General features: G+C 36.3%; 1 protein-coding gene across 1 annotated transcript in view; it reads left to right on the top strand.

Annotated features, from left to right (window-relative positions):
* Positions 1-25789, top strand: part of MYBPC3 (myosin binding protein C3) — a 202124-nt gene that overhangs the window by 127355 nt on the left and 48980 nt on the right. The window contains 8 exon segments of the mRNA XM_053720336.1: positions 5451-5480; positions 7487-7623; positions 19621-19780; positions 20459-20532; positions 20534-20570; positions 20818-20840; positions 20842-20871; positions 20873-21008. Of these exon segments, the coding sequence (XP_053576311.1) occupies positions 5451-5480; positions 7487-7623; positions 19621-19780; positions 20459-20532; positions 20534-20570; positions 20818-20840; positions 20842-20871; positions 20873-21008 (627 nt within the window).

Genomic DNA, 25789 nt, shown 5'->3' with positions numbered 1-25789 from the left:
ATGTTAGTTTTAATGTCCCTTTACGTACTTCTCCCTTTTTGCTTATATATATATATATATATATATATTTATATTTAATGCACATAGAGCCACAATTCACTGATCAATCATTACAGCAGTCTGTGTGTGGCTGCAGGCTGTATAATTCTTCTGTGTATTACATGCTGATGGTTAGACACAAGTTACCTAGGTGTAGGGAAAATGTTTTAGAACCTTACAGATAAAGCAAAGACGATTATGTGACATCACTATAAATGTTCTGCAAGTTCACTGTATAAGAGCATTTTTGTACTTTATAATATAGTTTCACTGAGTGGAAGTCTGTGTTTATTTATTGTTTAGCCCAACTGAGGATTCCTGAAAAATATCTAGCTATAATTACATAACCATCTGCTAATTCTTAAAGTTCTTACTTTTTGGTTTATAAAACAACAAACAGCCTGCGCAGTTTTCTTACCATATACCGCTGGTTAAAGGGACACTAAACCCAATTTTTTTCTTTTATGATTCAGATAGAGCATGCAATTTTAAGCAACTTTCTAATTTACTCCTATTATCAGTTTTTCTCTTGCTTTCTTTATTTGAAAAAGAAGGCATCTAAGCCAAGGAGACAGCCAATTTTTGGTTCAGTACCCTGTACAGCCCTTGTTTATTGGTGGGTGAATTTATCCACCAATCAGCAACAACAACCCAGGTTGTTCAACAAAAATGGGCCGGCATCTAAACTTACATTCTTGCTTATCAAATAAAGATGCCAAGAGAATGAAGACAATTTGATAATAGGAGTAAATTAGAAAGTTGCTTAAAATTGCATGCACTATCTGAATCAAGAAAAAAAATTGGGTTCAGTGTCCCTTTAACTTCGAATCATGTGCCAGGGTCACTCACCATGTACGATAGAGGTACAGTGTGCTCCGTCAGGAAAGGAGCATACTATGTAAACACGTGTATATAAAACAAATAGCAGGTAAACATGATGTAAAAATATTACGTTAAATCAGGTCATAGAAATATAAGATACCATCCAGATCCAATCTACATGAAATACACTTACTGTATTTAAGTATAAAATTGCCAGACACATATGGAATTTGAATACATTAGCATACAGTATATACTCTAATAAACACTTGGAAAAACAGAAAACAGATGGAGCTCTCTGCTTTGAAAATTGTATCTTTTAAAACATTAACTTCTTCTTGAAAGTTACTGAGCAAATGTATCATTTAATTCATTTTTTGTGATTTTTTCTTATGAATATTTCATCTTCACATTAAAGATTATTTTTTTAAAATGGGGTAATTTACATAATTTAAAGTACAGGAAGAACAGCACTGTTATATATCCCTTAAAGGGATATGAAACCCAACTAAATGTAGCCACCAATCAGCAAGCGCTACCCAGGTTTTGAACCAAAAAATGGGCCGCTCCTAAGCTTATAGTCCTTTTTTAAAAATGTTTTAAAGATTCTAAGAGAATGAAGAAAAATTGATATTAGGTGTAAATTAGAAAGTTGCTTAAAATTTCATGCTCTATCTGAATCACGAAAGAAAAATATTGGGTTCAGTATCCCTTTAAGTCTGTAAGTGAATGTCTCATGTTACTATACACAGATGCAAGGGATTTATGCATTTCAATATGTTTGATTAAAATGACATGCTCTATCGGAATTATGAAAGAAAAAAATGTGGGTTTCATATCCCTTTAAAGGTTTGCCATTCAGGGCTATGACTTCTTTGTTCACTGCAGTAATTACTATATCACCTTCCTATGCAATTGTATATACAAGTCTAGCAATCAGATAATTACCATTGCTAAGCAATCATCAGCTAATTAGAGGGTAATAAAGATTCTCATTTGCAAAAGGTGGCTGACTCTCGTCACAAAATTAAATACCTAATGTGAATGTGAGTTTATTTTTGGAGAAGAGAGGTCTAGTTTTTGCTCCTCATCATCCTTTATTCCTTAATTCTGGTCTTTGGTGGGTCAAGTTACACCAACCACATGACAAGTAGAGTGTCATTAGACCTCTCATTTGACAGAAGACACACTTCTTCTAGCGTAGGTCCTCAGACTTGTGAGTTTATTTTTGGAGAAGAGGAGGTCTAGTTTATACCCCTTTAATTCTGGTCTTTGGTGGGACAAGTTACACCAACCACATGACAAGTAGTGTCATTAGACCTCTCATTTGACAGAAGACACACTTTCTAGCGTAGGTCCTCAGACTTGTGAGGTTATTTTTGTTGGCTTAGTCTGAACAGACTCTTCTTGGTTACCCTAAAGCCCTGGTATTTAGTGGGTCATATTACATCTAGAATGTCACTGGCAAGAAGACTTGTGTCTTACTACTGTAAGAAAAGTCTGTAACTGAGGGTGATCATCCTAGTCAGCTACTGTTCATTGCATGTAACATTACAGGCGCTTTCAGTATAAGATCACTTATAAAGAATACTTTTACACATACTACAATTTGTCATTCCTTAAAGTTATTGTAAATCTTACAATATTTCTGCTGTCTGATATTTTATATTTGTTAAGTTGCATTTCCCCAGTAATATATTTAAAGGGACATGAAACCCTAAAATGTTCTTTTGTGATTCAGACATAGCAAAGTTTCCAATTTACTTCTTTTATCAATTTTGCTTTGTTCCCATGATATTCTGTGTTCTGGAGCACTACGTGGCAGGAAATAGTGCTGCTATCTAGTGCTCTTGCAAATGGATAACAATCTTGCAAAACGGCTGCCATATAGTGCACCAGAAATGGGTCGGCTCCTAAGAATTACGTCCATGCTTTTCAACCAAAGATTCCAAGAAGAACAAAGACAAATTGATAATACAAGTAAATTAGAAAGTTGTTTAAAATTGCATGCTCTATCTGAATGATGAAAGAAAAAAAATTGGGTTTCATATCCCTTTAAAATTAGTTTGTGGGGATCAGATAACACCCAGCATACTCTTAACCAGGGTCTAGAAACCCATATCTATGCACATACAAGCCACTGAATATAAAGTAGAAGACCTGACTCACACGCAGATAAGGCTCTATGATCTCAGAATAAACCCTGTACTATTTTTGTTTATTAGTTACATTTATAAAGCTGACATTCTAATACACTTATCCTGTGGGGAAGAAAATGTCACCTATCCCAGCATTTTCTGTGTGTGCTAGATTCATGATAAATTTCGCAGTCCCCAAAGGAATGAGCAGAATATAGGATATGTAAGGTGCAATGTGTTTGTTACAGATTTAAAATGTAAAAATAGTTCTAGGGCAAAACATATATTTTCAAAACAAAATGCGACATGTTTTATCATTTTGTTGATGGAATAAGCATATACCTCTAGTCATATACATTTAGGATTACATCAAGCATATACATGAGAGTTCCTCATACTCTAAAGGAGTATTGGGATGAATTCTTTATATACCAGACATCTAGGAGGTCTCAGATTTGGATTACGATATTTGGGTCTACATTTTGGACATTTACATGTACAGGAAATGCAAGCTTAGAACACTCTCTGTTAGATTTTAATGAAATTTAGGAGTCATCCTTAATTTTGAAGATATAGTCAAGTGTTTTTAACTCCACTCCTCAGGCACACCAATGGGAAGATTTTCATGGTATCTGAACTAAAGTACAAATTAAATAATCAGCTGATGATGGGGAGAGCATGTAAGTAACCATGGTAACGGATCAGCTTATTATCTCACATGTACTCTACCCTGGCTCGTTGGTGTGTCTTGAGGACAGGAGTTTGAAAAAGACCGATTTAGTCATCTATATTTTCGAGCCAATGAAGGGATTTGCATATATCTATATATAAATAACTTCCCTTGTCCCTAAAATGTGAGGAATGAGAAGAAAAACTTTAGGAGCTGTAGTTTCTGGATTTATCAAGCCCTGATTTAATGTAGCAGAATGTGGATAGTTACACATCATTGCCTACAATCAGTGCAGGATAAGTGATGTATGTCTAAGGTGACCATATTGCCACTTTAAAAAGGGACACATATGAAAAATACATATCTCAGGGTTCTTATACAAAACATTTCTTTAACAGCCCTTAAAACAGCCCTGATATATGTATTTTTTCATATGTGTCCCTTTTAAAGCGGCATATGGTCACCCTATGTATGTCAGTGTTTCTCATTCTCAACTTGTCCTCAAGTAACCCTAACACAGGCCAGATATTCATAATATCTTAACTAGAGCACAGGTGAAATAATCAGCTGATCAGTAACCATGGTTACTAACCTGCTTTCACCCATCAGCTGATTATTTCACCTGAACTAGTTAGATATCAAATAATCCGCTGATCAGTAACCATGGTTACTAACCTGCTTTCACCCATCAGCTAATTATTTCACCTGAACTAGTTTAGATATCATAAATATCTGGCCTGCTAGGGGTATTTTAGAACTGGAGTTGTATGTAGTGAGACAGCAACCTCTTTGGTCTGCGCATGTAGGACAGGGACTCTGCAACAATCCCTTAAATCCACAATAATCAACAATGTCCACAGTGCTTCTTAGGTTTACTCAAGTTTCTTTATTAGTTACCCAGACATCCAAATGATAAGCGACGTTTCGGGTGACAACGGTAAAGCATGAGTAAGGGTTGTCACCCGAAACGTTGCTTATCATTTGGATGTCTGGGTAACTAATAAAGAAACTTGAGTAAACCTAAGAAGCGCTGTGGACATTTGTTGATTATTTTAGAACTGGAGTTGATAAACACTGCTGTATGGTATATGAGTTTTAGCATTAACCATGTGATTAGACCCTCACTGTTGCGCTATTAGATTTTACTACATTTTACAATCTGCAACAAGCACCCTGACCCTGTTGCATGGAGGAGACTATAACTGTATTTAGGACTTAAAGGCACAGTATACACCAATTTTCATATAACAGCATGTTATAGACACTTCTATAAAATAAGAATATGCACAGATACTGATCTAAAAATCCAGTATAAAACCTTTTAAAACAAGCTTCCTTAGAAGCTCCCAGTTTAGCACTGTTTATGAGGGTTAGGCTGGGACACCCAGTAAAAGGGGCTGGGAAACCAGGAGGAGCAGACACTCCCCCCGTCTTCCCTTCCCTGCATATGAAAAAAACTCATTAATCAAACAGGAGCAAAGCTTGAATCTGTAGACATCAGTATACATTTAAAACTTTGGGGCTTGATTAGGAGTCTGAAAATCAGCACAATGTTATTTAAATATAAACAAAACTATACATTGTTACAAAAACACTCCAAGGTGCGCTTTATAAATGGATCATCTACAAAACATTTATACAAAGAAAAATCTAGTTTACAATGTCCCTTTAAGCTCATCCATTATTTATCAATCAGCAATGTCCAGGAACATAAAGACTTTAGGTTCCCCATGGTATTATATAACCCACTCATCAACTTCTATTTGTTTTTGTTTCCGCAGAGGTGAAGATTGACTTTGTTCCAAGACAAGGTACTACTCATATGTTGCTTGTGTGTAACGTGTTAGTAGGTGCTATGTGCATTAAGCCATAACAAACTGGCTGTATACATTATTTTTATTATTATAGTAGTTGTAAGCTTTATAATACCAGTTGCATACATTCACCTCCATACCTATCTAATCATATATATTATTTTATCTATGCATTTATCTTTCTGCATATTTATGTTCATATTTTGTCCCATTATCTGTTTGCAAGTTTGTTTGGCTGTGTGAGTCCTAAAAAATACATCTCACACACACACACACACACACATATTATATATATATATATATATATATTATATATATATATATATATATATATATATATATATACCGGGTATATATATCTTTTTTCTTTAAAATAGCAAGTCATAAGTACCCAGTATATCTCAAACAAACCTCATGCAACTGCATGGTAGATTTGCTGTAGGCCGGATTGGCCTACTAGGATACCAGGAAATTTCCCGGTGGGCTGCAGCAGCTGGGGCTGGAAAGCTACAATTTAAAGGGGTGGTTAATGGATGCAATTGGGCTTTAGAGTGCATATAACAACAATCTGGTACTTTTTATATTACAAACTAATATAATATAATTCTGAAACAAAATATTGGGGGAAGCAGTATCCCAATAATCTCCTTTGAGAAAAATGGGGTGTGCACATTATACTGAGTCAACGGAAAATAGGGCTGGTCTCCACATTTTCCAGGGCTGCTTTTTATTCCCAGTCCGGTTACAAATACAGCAACTGGCATAACTAAATACAATTAAAGTTTGTAGTATTATCATGGCAGCCCTTACTCAAATGCAACATTTGTGGACACACATACGCTAGGACTTCCCCTCACTTAAAAATATAGGCTCTAAAGATTTTTAGGAACTGTCAGTAAGAAAGTCCTATAAGTTTTGCAAATAATGTATTGCTGGTAAGTTGAGAACTTTATCAATAGGGGTATATATACATCCTTTTTGACTGGCCCAGTAAAATTCTTATCTCAACTTCCATCTAGCCATGTGTGTTTACATTTCATTTTCTTGCAGTTGCTGCATGTAAGTTTGTTCCCATGTGTTTGTGTATCTGTTAAGACATGACCATGCTCATATTTGTGTATTTGTCAGGTTTTTTTACATGTTCATACCACCAGTGCTAGTCTCTCTCTCTTTTCATTTTATGACATCTGTTATTGCGTGTGAATGTTTACATATTATTTACACCCATCAAGAGAGTCCCTATGCATTTCTGTCAAGCTGAGTGTTCTTTGTATGCATTTTTGCCTCTGTTCTGTGTTCACTGATGTGCTGTTTTTGTGAAAGTTTTGTTTTAAAATAAGCTAAAAATGTTTTTTATAACATGAATGAATCCCTCTTCCTGATTTTTCTATAATTGTCTGGATGTAATTAAACAAATATGATTATAATCTGGTAAAATCTACAATAAAACTTAAGGACAGTGAATTTTAGGTTTAAAAAGTACCTATATATGTACTCACCCCAGCTTTGCTTATAATGAGATACCTGACTCATTTTATTGGTTGAATTCAAGCCCTGAAGTTGCACTCTATGAAGATGCAACTGGCAGTCACCAGCCTAGACTGTTTGTTTTAAGTACATCTCACTGGGCCAATCAGAAATCTACAAACAACCTATGCCACTTCATGAAACTAGCATGTGCCCCTGCATTGTTGTGCCAATACAAACGCACCTGCCTGCCCATGGTGTAATGCACCATCACAAGTCTGCATCTGAAAGGATTTAGGAGTGCACGCTGGTTTCAGGCAATAGTGCAGGAGGTACTGGGATGGGTACATACATATTTTAATAATCCTAACGTTTACTGCCCCTTATAAAATAAAATTGGTAGTAAAGTGAATGTATTCCATTTTTATAACGTCCCTATATGTTTCTGTAATAAATAACAGTCTCTAGTTAGTTAGTAAGTGCATGTTATTTGTAAACTAATGTGGTAACCATTGTTTGGACTTCCTTTCTCACAGAACCCCCTAAGATTAAGCTGGACTGTATGTCCCACTCTGCTGACACCATCATTGTTGTTGCTGGCAATAAGCTGCGTTTGGACGTTCCAATCTCTGGAGATCCAGCACCTACAGTGATTTGGAGTAAAGGGGATAAGGTAAAAATGGGGAATTGTTTCTCATCTTCTTCGCTGCTCTACAAATACTGCATCAAAGTAACAGGCAAAGGAACCCAGTCCTATAGAATGCTTGACCTTTAGCTAGGGCAGTGAAAGGTAGTAGCCTTGCCCAAGGTGGCACAATTTATGAGGCACCAGCTCCTACTGAGCATGTGCAAGAACTGACAGTGTATATTTATGTGCGTCCATGATTGGATAATGGCTGTCACATGATACAGGGGGCCAGCAAATTGAAAGTAAATTTTAAAAATGATTACTCATTAAAAATTCAGAGTAAGTGCTATTGCTTTGTATTTTATTATGCAATGCTATTGTATGTAAAGGACAGTAAAGCAAACATTAAACTTTCATTATTTAGATAGAGCATGCGTTTTCTAGTTTACTTTATTAGCAACTTTGCTTTATCTTGGTATCTTTTGTTGAAAATTAAAGGTATCTAGGTTTAAGAGCTTATATATGTCTTTAGCATTTTACTGTTTGCAATAATGTTATACATTGTTACGGGCACTGCTGCCATAGTGGCCCAGATTATTTTTTAACAGTGCGCCCGGTAAAGGGGAAACTTTACCCGTTTATGAGTGCACATTAAATAACCAGCCATTACAAGTGGCCGGTTAATGAGACCGCAAGCCTGCGGTTTCACTTTAGGCTAGAAATCATTAACCAGAAATCCTATGAGCATCTTTATTTTTTTTTATAAAAAACTGCACAAAGCAGTTATAAGGGGTTTAAAGTGAGGGGTGTGGGGTGTAAAGTGCCTTCACATGGGGGGTGAATGGGGGACAGTGTTTTCACTATAAATATATATGTACTGTATATGCTTATATACATATATATTTATGTGTTAATATGTGTATATGTACATATTAACACAAACATATATCTGTATTTAATGCTGCACACGATTTGTCCGCTGGCCTAGATGGTTTGCCATGTCTATCAGCATCAGACGAGGATCCCATTGAAGCTTATGGAAGCATGCTCTTGTGAGTGCTTGGTTTCCAGACAATGCGCACACAAGGTCGCTTTCACATTGTGGCCGCACTTGTAATACCAGAGCACATTTACGTTTACTGTAATTACTGAATGAAGTGCAAATATAGCGATTGCGTAAGCGCAATATTGCGCTACACTCGCAATCTAGCCCATTTTGTTAAGACACATGCACACCCTTGAGCTTACCTCTATATGCTCTCATGGAAAGGTGCTAAGCTGCAACCAAGGTGACAAGAGAAAGAGGTCAATTTCATATAGAAATAAATTGGATGTTTCTTTATTGCAGGATCTAAATTTATATCATGAACATTCAATTTTTGCTTCCATGTTCCTTTAAATATTGTACAATTCAACACTTGTGTAGGTATATTTTGCACTTTTTCATATTACTGATTATTAGATTGTTAATGTATTGATTTGTTTGTTAATTCCTTTATCCATTTGTACAATCTTGTTTGTCATGATGCTGGGCTGGCATTAAACAGTTAGCTCATTAAAGGGATATTAACAGTATGTAATTAAAAAAATGTTTAAATTATGTGTAGTTAAAAGCAAATTGCAGTATGCTTACTTGGTTTATTTTCTCACCTTTCCTGTAATTAAATCTGAAAATTGTTGTTTTTCTAAATTCCTCTGAGTTTCTGTAAAGTAACGGACTTCACCATGTTTTAATTTAAGTTTCTGCTTATCTATCCTTCCTGATGATGACAATTAAAGGGACACTGAACTCAATTTTTTTCTTTCATGATTCAGATAAAGCATGACATTTTAAGCAACTTTCTAATTTACTCCTATTATCAAATAGGAGTAAATTAGAAAGTTGCTTAAAATTGCATGCTCTATCTGAATCACGAAATAACAACTTTAGGTTAAATAAAAAATAGACAATAAAAGAGACTGTCCAAACAAGGCTGTGTGGACCATTGGATTATACAAAAGGGTTTCCACGCAGCCTTGTTTGCACAGAGATAAATCGAAAACTAGTTTCAAACATGTTGATCCCATTACTTTTATAGAAACAAAACCTTTACACTTATATTTCCAATATTTAACAACAAATATCATTGTAAAAAAAATTCTACCTTTTATTCTAAGGCTAATCTTTGCTTTGAATACATCACTATATCTGGTATGTGTTTACTGTTTGATATCCCTTTACATTTGTGCAAAAAATATATACTTTTATTTTAGAGATAAGCTGTAGCACAACCGCAAAATGAGCTATACTGAATGGGAACTGAATATTAATGATCCATGTTGTAAAACAGTAACTATCAAACCACCTTTCTTCCTTATTTGCAAAGCTGTACCAATGTATTTGCTTTAGCCTTTGTTGTCTTTCTAAATTAGATAATTTGGGCAGATCTCTATCAAAACTAAACCTGAACCATCTGAGAATTTGTTCAGCGATGTAATGTAAGTTAGGGTTTCTATACTCCATAAGTGTAGCTTGTTGGCACACATACTAATATCACATAGGGTGCCACAGATCTAATGCATATACTTTTTGTTTCATAATTTCATATCACATTGTGCACATCCCACGCAAAGTGTGACTATGGATATTGTAGGTGTCACCATGCACATCCCATTGTAGGTGTCACCATGCACATCCCATTGTAGGTGTGACCATAACACATCCCATTGTAGGTGTGACCATGCACATCCCATTGTAGGTGTGACCATGCACATCCCATTCTAGGTGTCACCATGCACATCCCATTCTAGGTGTCACCATGCACATCCCATTGTAGGTGTGACCATGCACATCCCATTCTAGTGTGTGACCATGCACATCCCATTTTTGGTGTGACCATGCACATCCCCTTCTAGGTGTCACCATGCACATCCCATTCTTGGTGTGACCATGCACATCCCATTCTTGTGTGACCATGCACATCCCATTCTTGGTGTCCACCATGCACATCCCATTCTTGGTGTCACCATGCACCATCCCATTCTTGGTGTCACCATGCACATCCCATTCCTAGGTGTCACCATGCACATCCCATTCTAGGTGTCACCATGCACATCCCATTCTAGGTGTCACCATGCACATCCCATTCTAGGGGTCACCATGCACATCCCATTCTAGGCATCACCATGCACATCCCATTCTAGGCGTCACCATGCACATCCCATTCTAGGGGTCACCATGCACATCCCATTCTAGGCATCACCATGCACATCCCATTCTTGGTGTGACCATGCACATCCCATTTTAGGTGTGACCATGCACATCCCATTCTAGATGTGATTATGCACTTCCTATTCTAGGTGTGACCATGCACATCCCATTCTAGGTTTGATTATGCACATCCTATTCTAGGTTTGTCCATGCACATCCCATTCTAGGTGTGACCATGCACTTCCCATCCTATTCTAGGTGTGATCATGCGCATTCCATTCCAGGAGTGTCAATTCACATTCCATTTTAGATTTGACTGTGCGCATCCTATTCTAGGTGTGACTTTTCACATCTCATTCTCTAGGTGTGACCATGCACGTCATGCACATCTAGTTATAAACATGTGCATTTAATACCATTTCATTTATGTAATCCCAAGAGAACTGCTGATGTTTTATGTGCTATGCAACAGTGATGAGATGTTTCCTAGCAGACCATTTCCACCACTTGGGCATATTTACAAAGCTCTTAAAGATTTTTGCTTTAGTCTGTGCTGTCTTTCCATAATCAGGTAATTGAGCAGATCTCCACCAGTGCTGAACCGAAGCCAGAGGAGATGATGATGAGAGATATAGATGTAAGTTCAGGTTTCCATGTCTCATCATTGTGGTGTGGGAACACATACTCATGTGTGATTAGGCACTTCCCATCTCAGGAGTGATTGTGTATCTCACATGTCATGTGAAAGAACTTCCCCTCCAAGAAGTGATCACATAACTCACATCCTATGTGTGATTATACATTTTATATGCTATATGTGATTGTGCACCTCCTCCTCTATGTGTGATTATGCACCTCCCATCTTACATGTGATCATGCATCTCCCATCCTATATGTAAACATGCTTATCTTATCAATGTCTTATTATTCACTTCCCATCCTATGTGTGATTAGGCACCTACAATTTTGTGTGTGATCAATGACTCCCCCCATTCTATGTGTGATTATGAACCTCCCATTCTATGTGATTATGCACCTCCTATCCTGTTCATGATCATGAACTTTCATCCTATGTGTGATTAGGCACCTACCATTTTGTGTGTGATCAAGCACTATGATCATGAACTTATCATCCTATGTGTGATTAGCTACCTACCATTTTGTGTGTGATCAAGCACTATGATCATGAACTTATCATCCTATTTGTGATTAGGCACCTACAATTTGATTAACTTTTTCTGTCAGCTGTTAAACTGTAACTAAGGTTCATTCATGCACATTTTTCCTGTGGGTGGTACAAAACAACTCATCCATAATTGATTGTGCAAACCTCAATATAGAATTTGCTCATTATACCTCCTAGATATGAGGTATATATAAGTCACCTGGTGTGGAATTTAGATGCATCTCTCAAGTCCAAAATAAACTTTTATGATTCAGACAGGGCATGTAATTTTAAACAACTTTCCAATTTACTTTTATAACTAATTTTGCTTTCTTCTCTCATATTCTTAGTTAAAAGCCTAGGTAGGCTCATATGCTAATTTCTTAGACCTTAAAGGCTGCCTCTAATCTGAATGTATTTTGACCACTAGAGGGCGTTAGTTTCATGTGTGTCATATAGATAACATTGAGCTCACGCATGTGAAGTTACCTAGAGTCAGCACTGATTGGCTAAAATGCAAGCCTGTCAAAAGAACTGAAATAAGGGGCAGTTTGCAGAAGCATAGATACAAGGTAGATCACAGAGGTAAAAAGTGTATTAATATAATGGTGTTGAATATGCAAAACTGGGGAATAGGTAATAAAGGGATTATCTATCTTTTTAAAAACAACAACAATTCTGGTGTTGACTGTCCCTTTAATGTTATGTAGACAATCCTCCTTGATGACCCTCATACAGAGTCTTCCATTATTGCGAGCTTCCAAAACGATGTTCGACTTTTTACACACCATTTTCTCCATGATAAACAGAGGATATAGGGGCCGATTTATCAAGCTCCGTATGGAACTTGATGCCCCCTGTTTCCGCACGAGCCTTAAAGGGACACTAAACCCATAACATTTTCTTTCATGATTTAGGTAGAGAATACAATTTTAAACAACATTCCAATTTACATTCTATTATCTAATTTGCTTCATTCTTTAGATATTCTTTGTTGAAGAAATAGCAATGCACATGGGTCAGCCAATCACATGAGGCACCTATGTGCAGCCACCAACCAGCAGCTTCCGAGCCTATCTTGATATGCTTTTCAGCAAAGGATATCAAGAGAATGAAGCAAATTAGATAATAGAAGTAAATTAGAAAGTTGAAAATCACTTGTTCTTTCTAAATCATGAAAGAAAAAATTTGGGTTTTATGTCCCTTTAAGCCTCGCCGGAAACAGAAGTTGTGAAGCAGCTCCATAACTTGTCTGCCTGCTCTTAGGCCGCAGACAGAAATTAACCCAATCGGAATACGAATCTGCAGGGGGGGCGGAATTGCGCCAGCAGTTCACAAGAACTGCTTGTGCAATGATAAATGCCAACAGCATATGCCTGTCCGCATTTATCTATGTGCAGCGGACATGATACGCTACAGCATATCATGTCCGCACGCACTATGATAAATCTACCCCATATTGCTTAAAATGTGAGAGATTACCAAAAATATAAAGTAAAAATATTCAATAAAAACCGTATACAATCTGTACTAGGTGTATCATATACATTCCATCCCAGGTGTGAACATGCATATCCCATCTCAGTATGATCATACATATCCCATCTCAGGTATGATCATACATATCCCATCTCTGAGGTGATCAAACACATTCCATCCCAGGTGGGATCATACACATCCAATCCATGGTGTAATGGTACATATCCATATCCCCCCCTTGTTGTGATCATTTACATCCCATCCCAGGTGTGATCATATACATAACATCCCAGGTGTGATCACTCACACCCCATCCCAAGTATGATCTCATATATAGCTTTTCAAGCGGTTTATAGTGTTCATTGCATTGCTTAATTAAATGCTATAATGGAACTGTCTGCTTCTGTCCCTAAATCTACCCTAGAAACTGAGGCCCCTGGCCACCTTTCTACCATTAGGTGTGCTTATTGTAAAAAAAAGATGAGGCACGTTCACCAGCTCATTTATGTGACTCATGTTTAGAATTATTAATGCCGTCAGACCAACCTAATGCTGTTTCTTTGGGTATCAATTGCACATGCACCCTCTGTTTGTTCATTACATGAGGAATACTAATGTAGTTTCACCTAGTGTGACATTTTTATCAAGGCTGCAGTTCTGAGTCGGTGGCTGCTCTCCCCGCCTTCAGATTTTACCTTCTACTAGTTCTATGTGCCCTAAAGCTATGGATACTGTTAGTCTTCATCTAGTGTTGAACCTGATATTTCTTCTTTTTAATAACTTTAGGGGATAAAGATCCTAAGGTTTCTGATGACAAGCCATGTAATTGTTTGAATTCAGTTTTTAAGACTGTTAGACAGCATCAGGGATAGGGAAAACCTCAGTGAGTTTATAACATGATTAATCTAGTATCATAAGCTAATTCATGAAGCCTATATAGGTATATAGTTGATAAATGAGGAATATTATGTGCAAATGCTTCTCTCTAAATAGATGCGTATTGACTGTGTAGTACACAAGTAAGACCTAGGCAATCCATTTCTCAGCTGTAACCTGGCATTACAAACTCCAAGGGGTAGCACAAAAACACCTACAATGATTAGATGGGAAGCAGACACTAACTCTACACTAGAGATGCCAGAATGGCAGGACCTTTTTTATTCTTCATGTAGGGATTGATCAGTGCGACCTACGAGAGAACAGCTTAAAGACCATCTTTTCGGTGGTATTTGACGCCATTAAAAACTTCACATATACAACGGGCAGAAATAGGAACTGTTACAGGGGATGTAATTCAGTTGGTACCTATATGCATATGTGGTGGGAATGCCCTAAAGTAGCCTATATATGGTCCAAGCTCTCGGCCCACCTGAGCCTCTTATTAGAGGAGCAGGTGGTGTTATCTGTATCTCAGGGACTGTTGAACGCCCCTTTACAAATTTTCATAAACACATCAACACTCTTATTAGAATACTCTGCACAATAACGAGGGTGAGTATTGCAAATATTGGAAGGAGGGAGTACCGACATGGAATGAAATATTAGAAAGATTTAAAATGACATACTCCTTACATGAAGCGGCAGCAATGATGTTAGGCACAACCGACACATTTCACAAGATCTGGTTTTACTGGATGCTACATTCAGCCTGAAGACCCCCACCCAAAATCATAGGCGTAAATAGGAAATCCGATTTCAAAGGGAAATAGAAACAGATCGGGGGGGAGAGCGGGGGATAATAGGGAAGGGGCAAAGTCAGGGGAATAGAGGAGGTACTATAAATCACCCACAACCTCAAATAACAAGGAAAATATAGGAGGACCTGTGTACAAGAAACTGCAGTAATGTGCGAGTAATAGATCATAATGGACCAAATGGCCTATTTGTTAGTTCACTTTGTTATTCTTAGTTTTTCTTTCCTTCTTTTTTTTTATTTTTTTTTTTCTCTCTTCTTTGCTATTCTTTTTTTTTGCAATAAGAATATAAGTTATGTATTAGTAGTCTTTGATGAGAAAGATATCAGGTATGATGTACTGACGTTGACAATTCAGGGTATATGAAAAAGATCAATGACAAGAATGTGGAACTGATAATGCATTATTCTAGTTTCTGTGCATCAATGCCTGTGGAGACGATTCTGTAACTAACTGCATAAGACATGTATTCTGTTTGAAAATGTTAATTCAATAAAAACTATTTTAACATAAATAGATGCGTATTTACAAAACTAGTACACAATATAGTGTTTAATCCTAAAATAATATTAATAAAATGTGTATATCAAGTACTACACAGATCATAATTTACAGTTACAGTCTTGTACCTTAAGATAGTTCCTAAAACCTACGTTAATATAGAATGGTGATAATGAAGATAATATTGTGTATATATAAGAGAGTGTCATATAATGGAAGACAATTAATCTTTATAGGAATTAAAACCACCACCTAGGCTGTGATAATGACACCTAATTTTCCATCTTTGGTGTAATCTATCTTATAATACAAATGTAGTTACTTCTTATTTCACGTATGGTATATTTAACGTGGTTAAATTTAAGTAGGAGCAAAGCTATAATGTTATGCTTACATCTACTACATTGTAGGCTTCCAAGTAAACACTAAAAATAGTAATAATTGTTTATAAACATGATACATACTAGCCATTCTATAGATAGATAAATATCTACTGTATATCATCCTAAAGTAGAGCTGATACGATTAGTGTATGTATATGTGTGACCATATTGGTCACTCCCAATAATTGATAATATCGTACTTGGACATTGTTTTTTTTAGACATAATGCTATTCCATTGACTACAGTGTCAAGTAAATATAGCTTTTATATGCACTGGGAAACAAAATTTTGTGTGACTCGCTTTATTCCTATATTCGCTATATTGCAGTGGTCTGGGAACGAACCCGCAATATCTCTGAGGTGCACCTGTATGTATGTATGTATGTATGTTTTATATATATATATTATAGCACACAGAGAAAGTCCAGCACTCACTTACAAGCTCTCAGCTAAGATAAGGGGAACTGTAAATGAAAACATGGCAGTGCCCATTACTTTATAGAAACTTAGAGGAATTAGAAAACCAACCATTTACAGAGTTAAATTACAGGGAAAAAGGAACAACATAAATAATCACATTTTATTGAATTTCTTTTTTAACTGACCAAAATTAAGCATTTTATATTACAATATTATACTATTAAATATTCCTATAATATTCATTATTCATAGGTACCCTTTATATATATATAAAATGTTACAGCTAACACTCGCCTAGATTACGAGTTTTGCGTTATGAGGGGTGCGGTGCTAACTTGCAGGTTATTCTCACCGCTCACTTACCTGCAGCGCTGGTATTACAGGTTTTTTTAAACCCGGCGTTACAAGGCAAGAAGTGAGCATAGAGCAAAATTGTGCTCCATACCGCACTCCAATACCAGCGCTGCTTAAGTGAGCGGAGAGCTGGTTATACGTACTCGTGCACGATTTCCCCATAGACATCAATGGGGAGAGCCGGCTGAGAAAAAGTCTAACACCTGCAATAAAGCAGCGTAAAGCTCAGTAACGCAGCCCCATTGATTCCTATGGGGAAACACATTTTATGTTTACACCTAACAACCTAACATGAACCCTGAGTCTTAACACCCCTAATCTTACATTTATTAACCCCTAATCTGCCCCCCCCGACATCGTCGACACCTACATTAATACTTATTAACCCCTAATCTGCAGCTCCGGACATCGCCGCCACCTACATTATACTTATTAACCCCTAATCTGCTGCCCCCAACATCGCCGACACCTACATTATATTTATTAACCCCTAATCTGCCGCCCCTAACATCGCCACCACCTACCTACATTTATTAACCCCTAATCTGCCATCCCCAACGTCGCCGCCACTATTCTAAATTTATTAACCCCTAAACCTAAGTCTAACCCTAACACCCCCTAACTTAAATATAATTAAAATAAATCTAAATAAAATTCATATCATTATCTAAATTATTCCTATTTAAAACTAAATACTTACCTATAAAATGAACCCTAAGCTAGCTATAATATAACTAATAGTTACATTGTATCTATTTTAAGGTTTAACGCTGCTTTTTTCACCTTCCCGCAAAACTCGTAATCTAGCCAACTGTTTTTGTAATGCTAGTTGTGAAGGACATTCAGTCCCTTTTCACTTAGTAGCTAGGAGAAAAATTGAGCCTATTAATTTCAGCATTCAACAAGCTGAATGTGATTAATGTAATCTAAGCAAAATGTATCATTCTATGCTGTTGTAATTTGGCTAGTACAAAACTAAAAGCCAACATGGTGTAATCTTTTTCATTTTAGTGGCTATCAGCATACTGAAAAAGATTTACACCTACAATGTAAATTCATAATTTTTTGCCCAACATCAAAAAAATATTGCAGTAAAATTATATATATATATATATATATAAATATATTATATATATATATATATATATATATATATATAAAAGATACAGCAATGTTTTGTAAATTTATGTTGAAATTTAAATCTTATGGGTTCCAAATTATATGTATTGTATTTTGAAAATGAATAAAAACAAATAACGAGGCAATTACAAAAAAAAAAAAAATATATATATATATATATATATATATATATATAAAAACTATTTTTAACTGTGTTTTATATCATTTGCAATGATCCCCCGCCCGCAGCTGCTCTGTACTTACACAGCAAAGACGAAATCGACTTCCCCAGATCACGGCGTGGCCTCAGGAAATATTTGCTCTAGGGGGGAAGCCATGATTGGAGGAAGCCGGTTTCGTCATTGCTGTGTAAGTACAGAGCAGCTGCGGGCGGGGAACGCTGGTCTGGCTTGGAAGAAGTAAAAGTTAAGTATTTTAACAAAACCGCTGTAATGTAAACTTTCAAAGCTGAAATAACATCTTACGTAATTCAAGTAAAGAAAGCAGGAAACAGTGAGAATATCAAATTAGCTAATAACCTCTCAATGGCTTACGCACGCCTTAGATCATATCCTTCTAGGGGAAATAGAGAGAGATATTTTTTAGCTTAGAAAGAGAGGGATCAATTTCTATTGTCCATCGCAGGGAAAGCAGTGATCAAGTGTCAGATACGCTTTGAAAGATTTGGGAATAAGGCTGGAAAATACCTGGGAAACCTTTTTAAGAAAAAGAAAAAAACAATAAGTATAATTAAAGATAGAGCAAAAATGATTACAAGCTCAGAAGAGATATCTTTAGTGTTTCAGAGATATTATGAAAACTTATATTCTTCCCAAAATCCGGAGTTGGGTCCAATTCAGAAGTTCTTAGGGGAGTCCAATCTACCTATAATAAGTAAAGAGGATAGTGAATTACTAAATACACCAATCACTGATAAGGAAATTATAAACACTATACGACACTTGAAGAAAGGGAAGGCGCCTGGGCCTGATGGGCTCCCTTTGGAATTTTATTTATTATTAAAGGAGGAAACCACTCAGTATCTTAAGGAGCTTTATAAATATTACTTCCAGCAGAACTAAAAAAATTACAGCTCAATTTAAAACAGCCAATATTGTTCTATTACCCAAAGTGAAGTAATTTTCCATTTTCCTGAGAGGCACAGTGGACTAGCTAGTTTAGCTGGTAGATTACAAAATTTGTCTTTATATATTGTGTATAACTTTCATTGTAGTTTTCAAGCTTAAATTCATTTTAAGGCATTTGATTCTTAGTAACCAAAATACAAAAATAGTTAATTTGCCTTTTTTTAGCATTTACTGGTGATGGGTAATATGATAAGCACATCTTTACACTCATAAAGTACAGGTGGGAAGCATATTTCATAAACAAACAGAATATTAGACTGTTCTCTGATTTGAAGATGGGAAAGTCCTAGGAATGGGACATTGTGCAGTATTCTAAGCATAGTAATAGATAAGGAAACAAAGGATTTACGGATTTGCAAAACTGATTTTTAAAAAAAAAACCCACATAAATCTGCAAGACATCCGAAGAAGAAGATCAAAAAAATTGAGTGCAAATTGGACCAGAGAGTGCTGCTTAATACATGAATATACATATGTTGTTTGATTACGTGTAGCACAGGTTCCGGTACACTGATTCCATTTTGCTCACATGTCACAGAATTTCTTTGGAACCTCCATGGAGTTCATTGCTTTTTATTATCCTTACAGCTGATTTCAGAGTCAGAAGGGAGAGTTCACGTGGAAACACATCCAGATCACTGTGTTTTCATTATTGAGGGAGCAGAGAAGCAGGATGAGGGGGCCTACACTGTGGTGGTGAATAATGCTGCTGGTGAAGACAAGGCTACCATTAATGTGAAGGTCATTGGTAAGTTCAGCCATCTCTGTCCTCCACAAAAATACTGCACAATCTGTTGGTAATTGGGTAAGATGGTAAATGGGGTCAAACAATGTCCCCCCCCCCCAAAAAAAAAGTTATATCTTAGCACCCACTCTTGATGCCACTATGCATACATTACATAACTGGTCAGCCATTTTACACCTTGGCTGAAAGTAACATACAAATAAAATAAATTTACCTCTTTGGCTGCCAGCAATACAGAAGTGATTTGACCCCCTTGACTGCCCCTCACTTTTGTGATGCATTAAGGCATAAAAGCCCTTTTACATTTATCTAACATTCAGGGATATTGGACATTTAAGCGGCCAGTATTTTTGTGAAGATTTTACTGGATAGCTTGCTAAAAAAATGGACTATCCAGTTGACTAATTGACACCTGGCAACCCTAGACATATTTTAAAGCTTAGATACTAAGGAGGAGAATTCTTTCCAACTCCATAGAATAGTCTCATTAAAATTTGTATCTAATTTACAGTTAATTAGGTGCAGGTGTTTAATGAAAAATGTAGCATTAGGTAGAATGTAGAAGAATATTCCATACTTTCAATGACATTAATTGAGATCAAAAGTAAAGCTCCAGAGATTGACTCATATCTGGTTCTGCATTCCATCAGTGCTCAACCCTATGTTCTCTATTTATTTCAGAGGCTCCTGACCCCCCTGAGTCACCCAAAATCCTGAACATTGGAGAGGACTACTGTACTGTACAATGGGAGCCACCCAAAGTATGATGGAGGGCAACCAATTCTGGGGTAGGGTTCCAACTCACTGCTAAGGTTACTATAAAATTATCAAGATTATTATTTTTTTATATTTATACCAACAACTTTTCTAATATTGCATGATGATTTTTTCCCTATAACCACTACTGGCCTTTCCCTGTCCAGCTAAATGATAGAATTTCAGAATATTCTTTATACAGTCAATACCACTTTTAATGGGCCTTAATGTTTGTTCAATGCAACGTTTAGCTCTTTGACATCTGTAACATATTCAACCAACAGGTTATATCTTAGAGAGGAAGAAGAAAAAAGAGCTATCGTTGGATGAGACTGAATTTTTGACTTAGTAAAGGAATTGTCCTACGAATCAAAGCGGATGATTGAGGGTGTGATATATGAAATGCGTATTTATGCAGTTAATTCTATCGGCATGTCCCTCCCTAGCCAGCCTTCACAACCCTTCATGCCCATTGGTAAGTAAGATATCCAATAATGTTCTTAGAATTAAATTCTCAAAAGGGGCCTGTGACCTACAGGTCTTACCGATCATACAATATCATATAATCATTTGTCACTGGTTATCTATGCAAATAAGTTTCTCAAGTTTTAGAAATGTTCAATTTTGAAAACTTCACGTTTCTTCTATCAATTGCTTAAATTCTTGAAAGCTTCACTTTTAACATGGAATGTTAGGCTAATAAATAAAAAGGGTATAACTGTTTAGTGCAAAGCTATGTTATTTTAGCATTCTGGAATATCTATAATCCTAAATTTAGTATGTAATGTTTATGAAATTGCGTTTATGCGGGAGAGGTATGGTCAGATTTATCTCACTCTATGAACTTACACCTACCTATAGTCTCACAAATGGCAAACTAAGATTTCTGTCATCTTATACACCATAAAGACCAATTTTTCAGATTTCTTTAATTCTTTTAAACCTTGAATAATAATGCATTCATTAGTTTTGGTTTACATCCAACATAAACCTGTGTTTAATGATGAATGTCTTTAATTACAACATTTAAAAATAAAATTCCAGCAATCAAGTAAGAAGGTTTTGAAAGTATTGACCACACCAACAGCTTCACTCCAAAAACACCCAATTTAAATTGCACAGAGAATAGCTGGTTTGGAGCGGACATAACTGATAAGCCAATCAACAGCCTTAGTCACGACACTCAGCTTTACGGTTGCAACTGCTTATTGGCTTTTCTGCTCAGGGCAAGCAATTCTCTGTGGCTCCCAAGCTTCACTTTAACTTTGGGCTAGATTACAAGTGGAGCGCTAAATAACGCTTGTGTGCTATCGATATTAGCGCTCCATTTTGTAATACCAGCGCATGATAATGTGTGCTGGTATTACAAGAAAATCACAATGTGAATGCGAGCTTGCGTTCTCATTGCTAGGAAGCATTGTGCTCATGAGTGCACGCTTACATAGGCTCCTATGAGAGCCTCGTTCTGATGCCTTCAGAGACGGCATCAGAACCTCGCGCAGACAAGGGGGTAAGTAGCGCAGCAATGGGCAGCATTTTTAAATATATATGAATATATATATATATGTGTTAATATGTGTATATACACATATTATCACATAAATATATATGTAGATAGTCGTATACATATATATTTACATTGTTGTCTATGGGAACACACAGTTCCCATAGACCGCAATGTAAAGGCACTTTTAAGTGGCGTTTTCTAACACCCCACTCTCTCACCAACTTTAAAGCCTTAAAACTGCCTAGTGCCATTATTTTTTAATATAAAAATTAATAAAAAACTATAATGCCCTCTATTTTGAGGGCAATTGGGGCACTTTTAGAAAATTAACCAGAATCTGACCTTTGGTTAATTTTCGGAGCACTCGATTTAGCATTAACCAGCCACTTGTAATGCCTGGTTAATTATCGCGCTATTATATGTGGGAGCATGATAATTTAGCGCTTCACTTGTAATATAGCCCTATATGTTTAACCGCTTTTGCAAGGGTTAAAAACACAGACTTGCAGCATCACTAGTGCTAAAAAGAAATAATCTAATGAGTTACAGCATTCATTTTTTCCACTACAATTGTCCTTTAATACCATGTCATCTGATTCTGTATTGTTAGGAACTCTGTAGTGGGCTATGCACTCTGTGCTTCTAGATTGCATTATTATTATTAATGACCTTCATACTGACAGTCCATGAGTCCTTAGAGAAACTCAAGTCTTTAAACAGCCATATAAGCTGTAGTGCTGCTTAGAAAGAGTATCAGAGATAGATCTGCATGTTCAGATAACCTTTTCACACAGACACATAGCTATGTGCGGAATATGGTTACACAAATATGTTAGTGAGTAAAAAAGTGAGTGTCATTCAGTGCTCCACATAGATACATGCCAAAGTTTGGTTTGGGCCCCTTGTCATCACTCTTTCTGTCCTTGTCAATGACATACTTAGCCATAAATAATATTTTCAGTCGTCACCCTAGCTGTCCTCAGTGTAATCGGCTCTGTGGCGCCTCCTAGATTCTCACTGGTTCTGCAGGTGTATCTGATCTGGTGTTAGGATATCCATTAACCATACCTACATGCATCAGGGAGACCAGACAGATCTATTCTTTTAGGCAATGTAAGATGATTGGGTAATTAGAAGGAGTGGAATAGAGGTTGGCTCCAATTTTGTGGTAGCTGCTCTTTCTCTTAAGTAGGGAGGATTTACAAGTATGTACAGAGAGTACAGCAATAATATGAAACATGAGGAGACTGAACTGTCACATCTGACAAGTCCAAAGTGCCTTGTTTTAAATTCTTTGCTCTAGTTACGTTTGTCAAATTTTACAAGATTCTAAGTGAAACAATACAAACTCCAAGAATAAAATTACAATTACACAAAACATCCCCAATATTTATGCACAAAATGACAGTAAACAGGAGTACTGGTAATGCCTGGGCGTTAGTCCCTAGGATTTAGTCATACAACGCAAAGATAAACTATATATGTGTGCTTCTGTAGCCGATTGTTCACACATCATAAATTGCTTAGCTAAAAACACGTGTCAGTCCCAGAATAAATACAACCAAAAGGATTTAGCTGGCATGCGCTACAGCAACAAGTACTAAAAAGCATGACATTGTGAACTACTGTAATATAACTGCTTCAAAATAAATCAGAGAAAGGAAAACACCAGCAAAAAGATTATGACTTACTGAAGGCTCAGATAATGGTTAGCATTTTTTGTCAATAAAGTTTTTTTGTTTTCTTTAATACATTTTTTGTTTAATAATCTTTTTTGAAATCCTTATATCACAATTTGAATCTATATATGAAAAATAGATTTAATAGTTAAAACATTTAAAAAGTGTCTTAAAGGGATAGGAAAGTAAAAAAATAAACTTGCATGATTCAGACAGAGCATGTCATTTTAAATTCACTTCAATTATCAAATGTGCTTCGTTCTCTTAGTATCCCTTGTTAAAAATGAATATGCACATATTATACACTAGTGGGAGCTAGCTGCTGATTGGTGCCTGCACACATTTGTCTCTTGTGATTGGCTAACTAGATGTGTTCAGCTAGCTGCCAGTAGTGCAATGCTGTCCCTTCAGCAATGGATAACAAGAGAATGAAGCAAATTTGATAATAAAAGTAAATTGGAAAGTTGTTTAAAATTGTATGTTCTGTCTGAATCATAAAAATTTTTGGGAGGTTACTATCCCTTTAAATCCAATAAACATTTATGAAGAAAAAAATAAATCACGATTTATGTGCAGACATTCTAGATGAATTACAATTTTACATATCTTCAAAATTCTGGTCACCTCACTTTTTTTTTTAACACATTTAATTTTTGCCATTAAATAAAAAAGAAAACAATTAAAAGTGGCACCAATTTGAAAGATATTACTTACATTTTGGGGATTACAACGATCCTTACACCAATAAACATTATTAAAGCCATGTTAGTTAATTTTATTTGGGGGGGGGTTGTATTGTTGTTTTCCTTTTATGACATTTTTTAAATTTATTTAAAAAAAAATTCTGGGGGGTTGTAATTATATATATATTGTTTCTTATTTATTTATTCCCTTTACCTTGCATTTGTCTCCACCATAGTCTCATCCTTTTGCTTGGTTTTAGTTTCTTGAATGTGCTGATGAGAATTTGCTTTCTATAATTAGAGGTGAAAGAATGAGGATGATGTAGGATACACAAGATGTGAAGGGAAAGAGGAAAAGATGGGAGGGGTAGTAGTTCTGTAATGTTGAGCTCATAACCCCTGCCCCCCCTCGCTGTTATAGATCCTAGATTAATAGAACACCGCCAAGCATGGGCTACTCAAATACTTATGCTGGGAAAGGGGAGTTTGTTTTCAGTCTAAGGACACTCATAGTTTGGTTTCTGGAGACCCAGCTCCACCATGACTCGTGTGTCTAAGTGTGTGGATACTGCAGGAGAAAATGAGTCCCCAGCAAAAGAGAGGAGACGAAAAGTCTGCAAAGAAATCAAAGGTCTGAGAAAACCAATATGGACAATTCCACATCATGTATCTTTGTCTAAGAAATGGTTCCTCACTGGAAACCTTTTGTGAGGACCCATTGAAAGGTTGTTGCTGGTAATGGGTGGGAATTACATTCAAACTATGACTTGGTTTGGATTTTGGTCATAGAGTAAATGCTTCATACTGGTAGACTTGGGATCTGAATGTTTCTCTGCTTTTTGACCTCTTAAGGTCATGCAAGTTAAGTATTATAGAATAGAACAGGCGGGAAATTGTCTGGCAATAAAATATCCTAGTAACAGCTGCTCTGTGTTTTGATATAAAAATCTAATAATGTGCAAAGTGAGAGAATTGCCATTGTTATTTGTCATAAGGTCACCGTAGGACAATGTGTTCTATGGAATTGACATTTAAAATTGCATTTTATTATAGCTTATTGCAGGATATTGTGGTTCCCTGTAACTTAACACTTGTCTGTAATATCTAACATGATTCATAGTTGTTACTGTTTTAGGGAAAGATTTGTGTGTGTATAAATTGTATTGATTTGAAAGTTTGGCGCCTTAATTCAGAGGGGAAGAGGTAATCACTGTGTTTTTCACCTTATTTAAGAGTGTGTTTCACTTACTTTGATGGTTCTGAAGAAGGGGATTGTAATGCCCGAAACGTCAATAAATTTGGCACATTTTGCAAAATCCTGAGGCTTCACTGTACCTTATCTATATCGAGTGTATACCCAGGTGGTTGTTCCAGGAGGGCGGATTCA

The sequence above is a fragment of the Bombina bombina genome, chromosome 7 (genome assembly GCF_027579735.1).
Source record: "Bombina bombina isolate aBomBom1 chromosome 7, aBomBom1.pri, whole genome shotgun sequence".
NCBI lineage: Eukaryota > Metazoa > Chordata > Amphibia > Anura > Bombinatoridae > Bombina > Bombina bombina.
The sequence above is the reverse complement of the archived record's forward strand: the minus strand, read 5'-3'. Positions and strand labels throughout refer to the sequence as shown.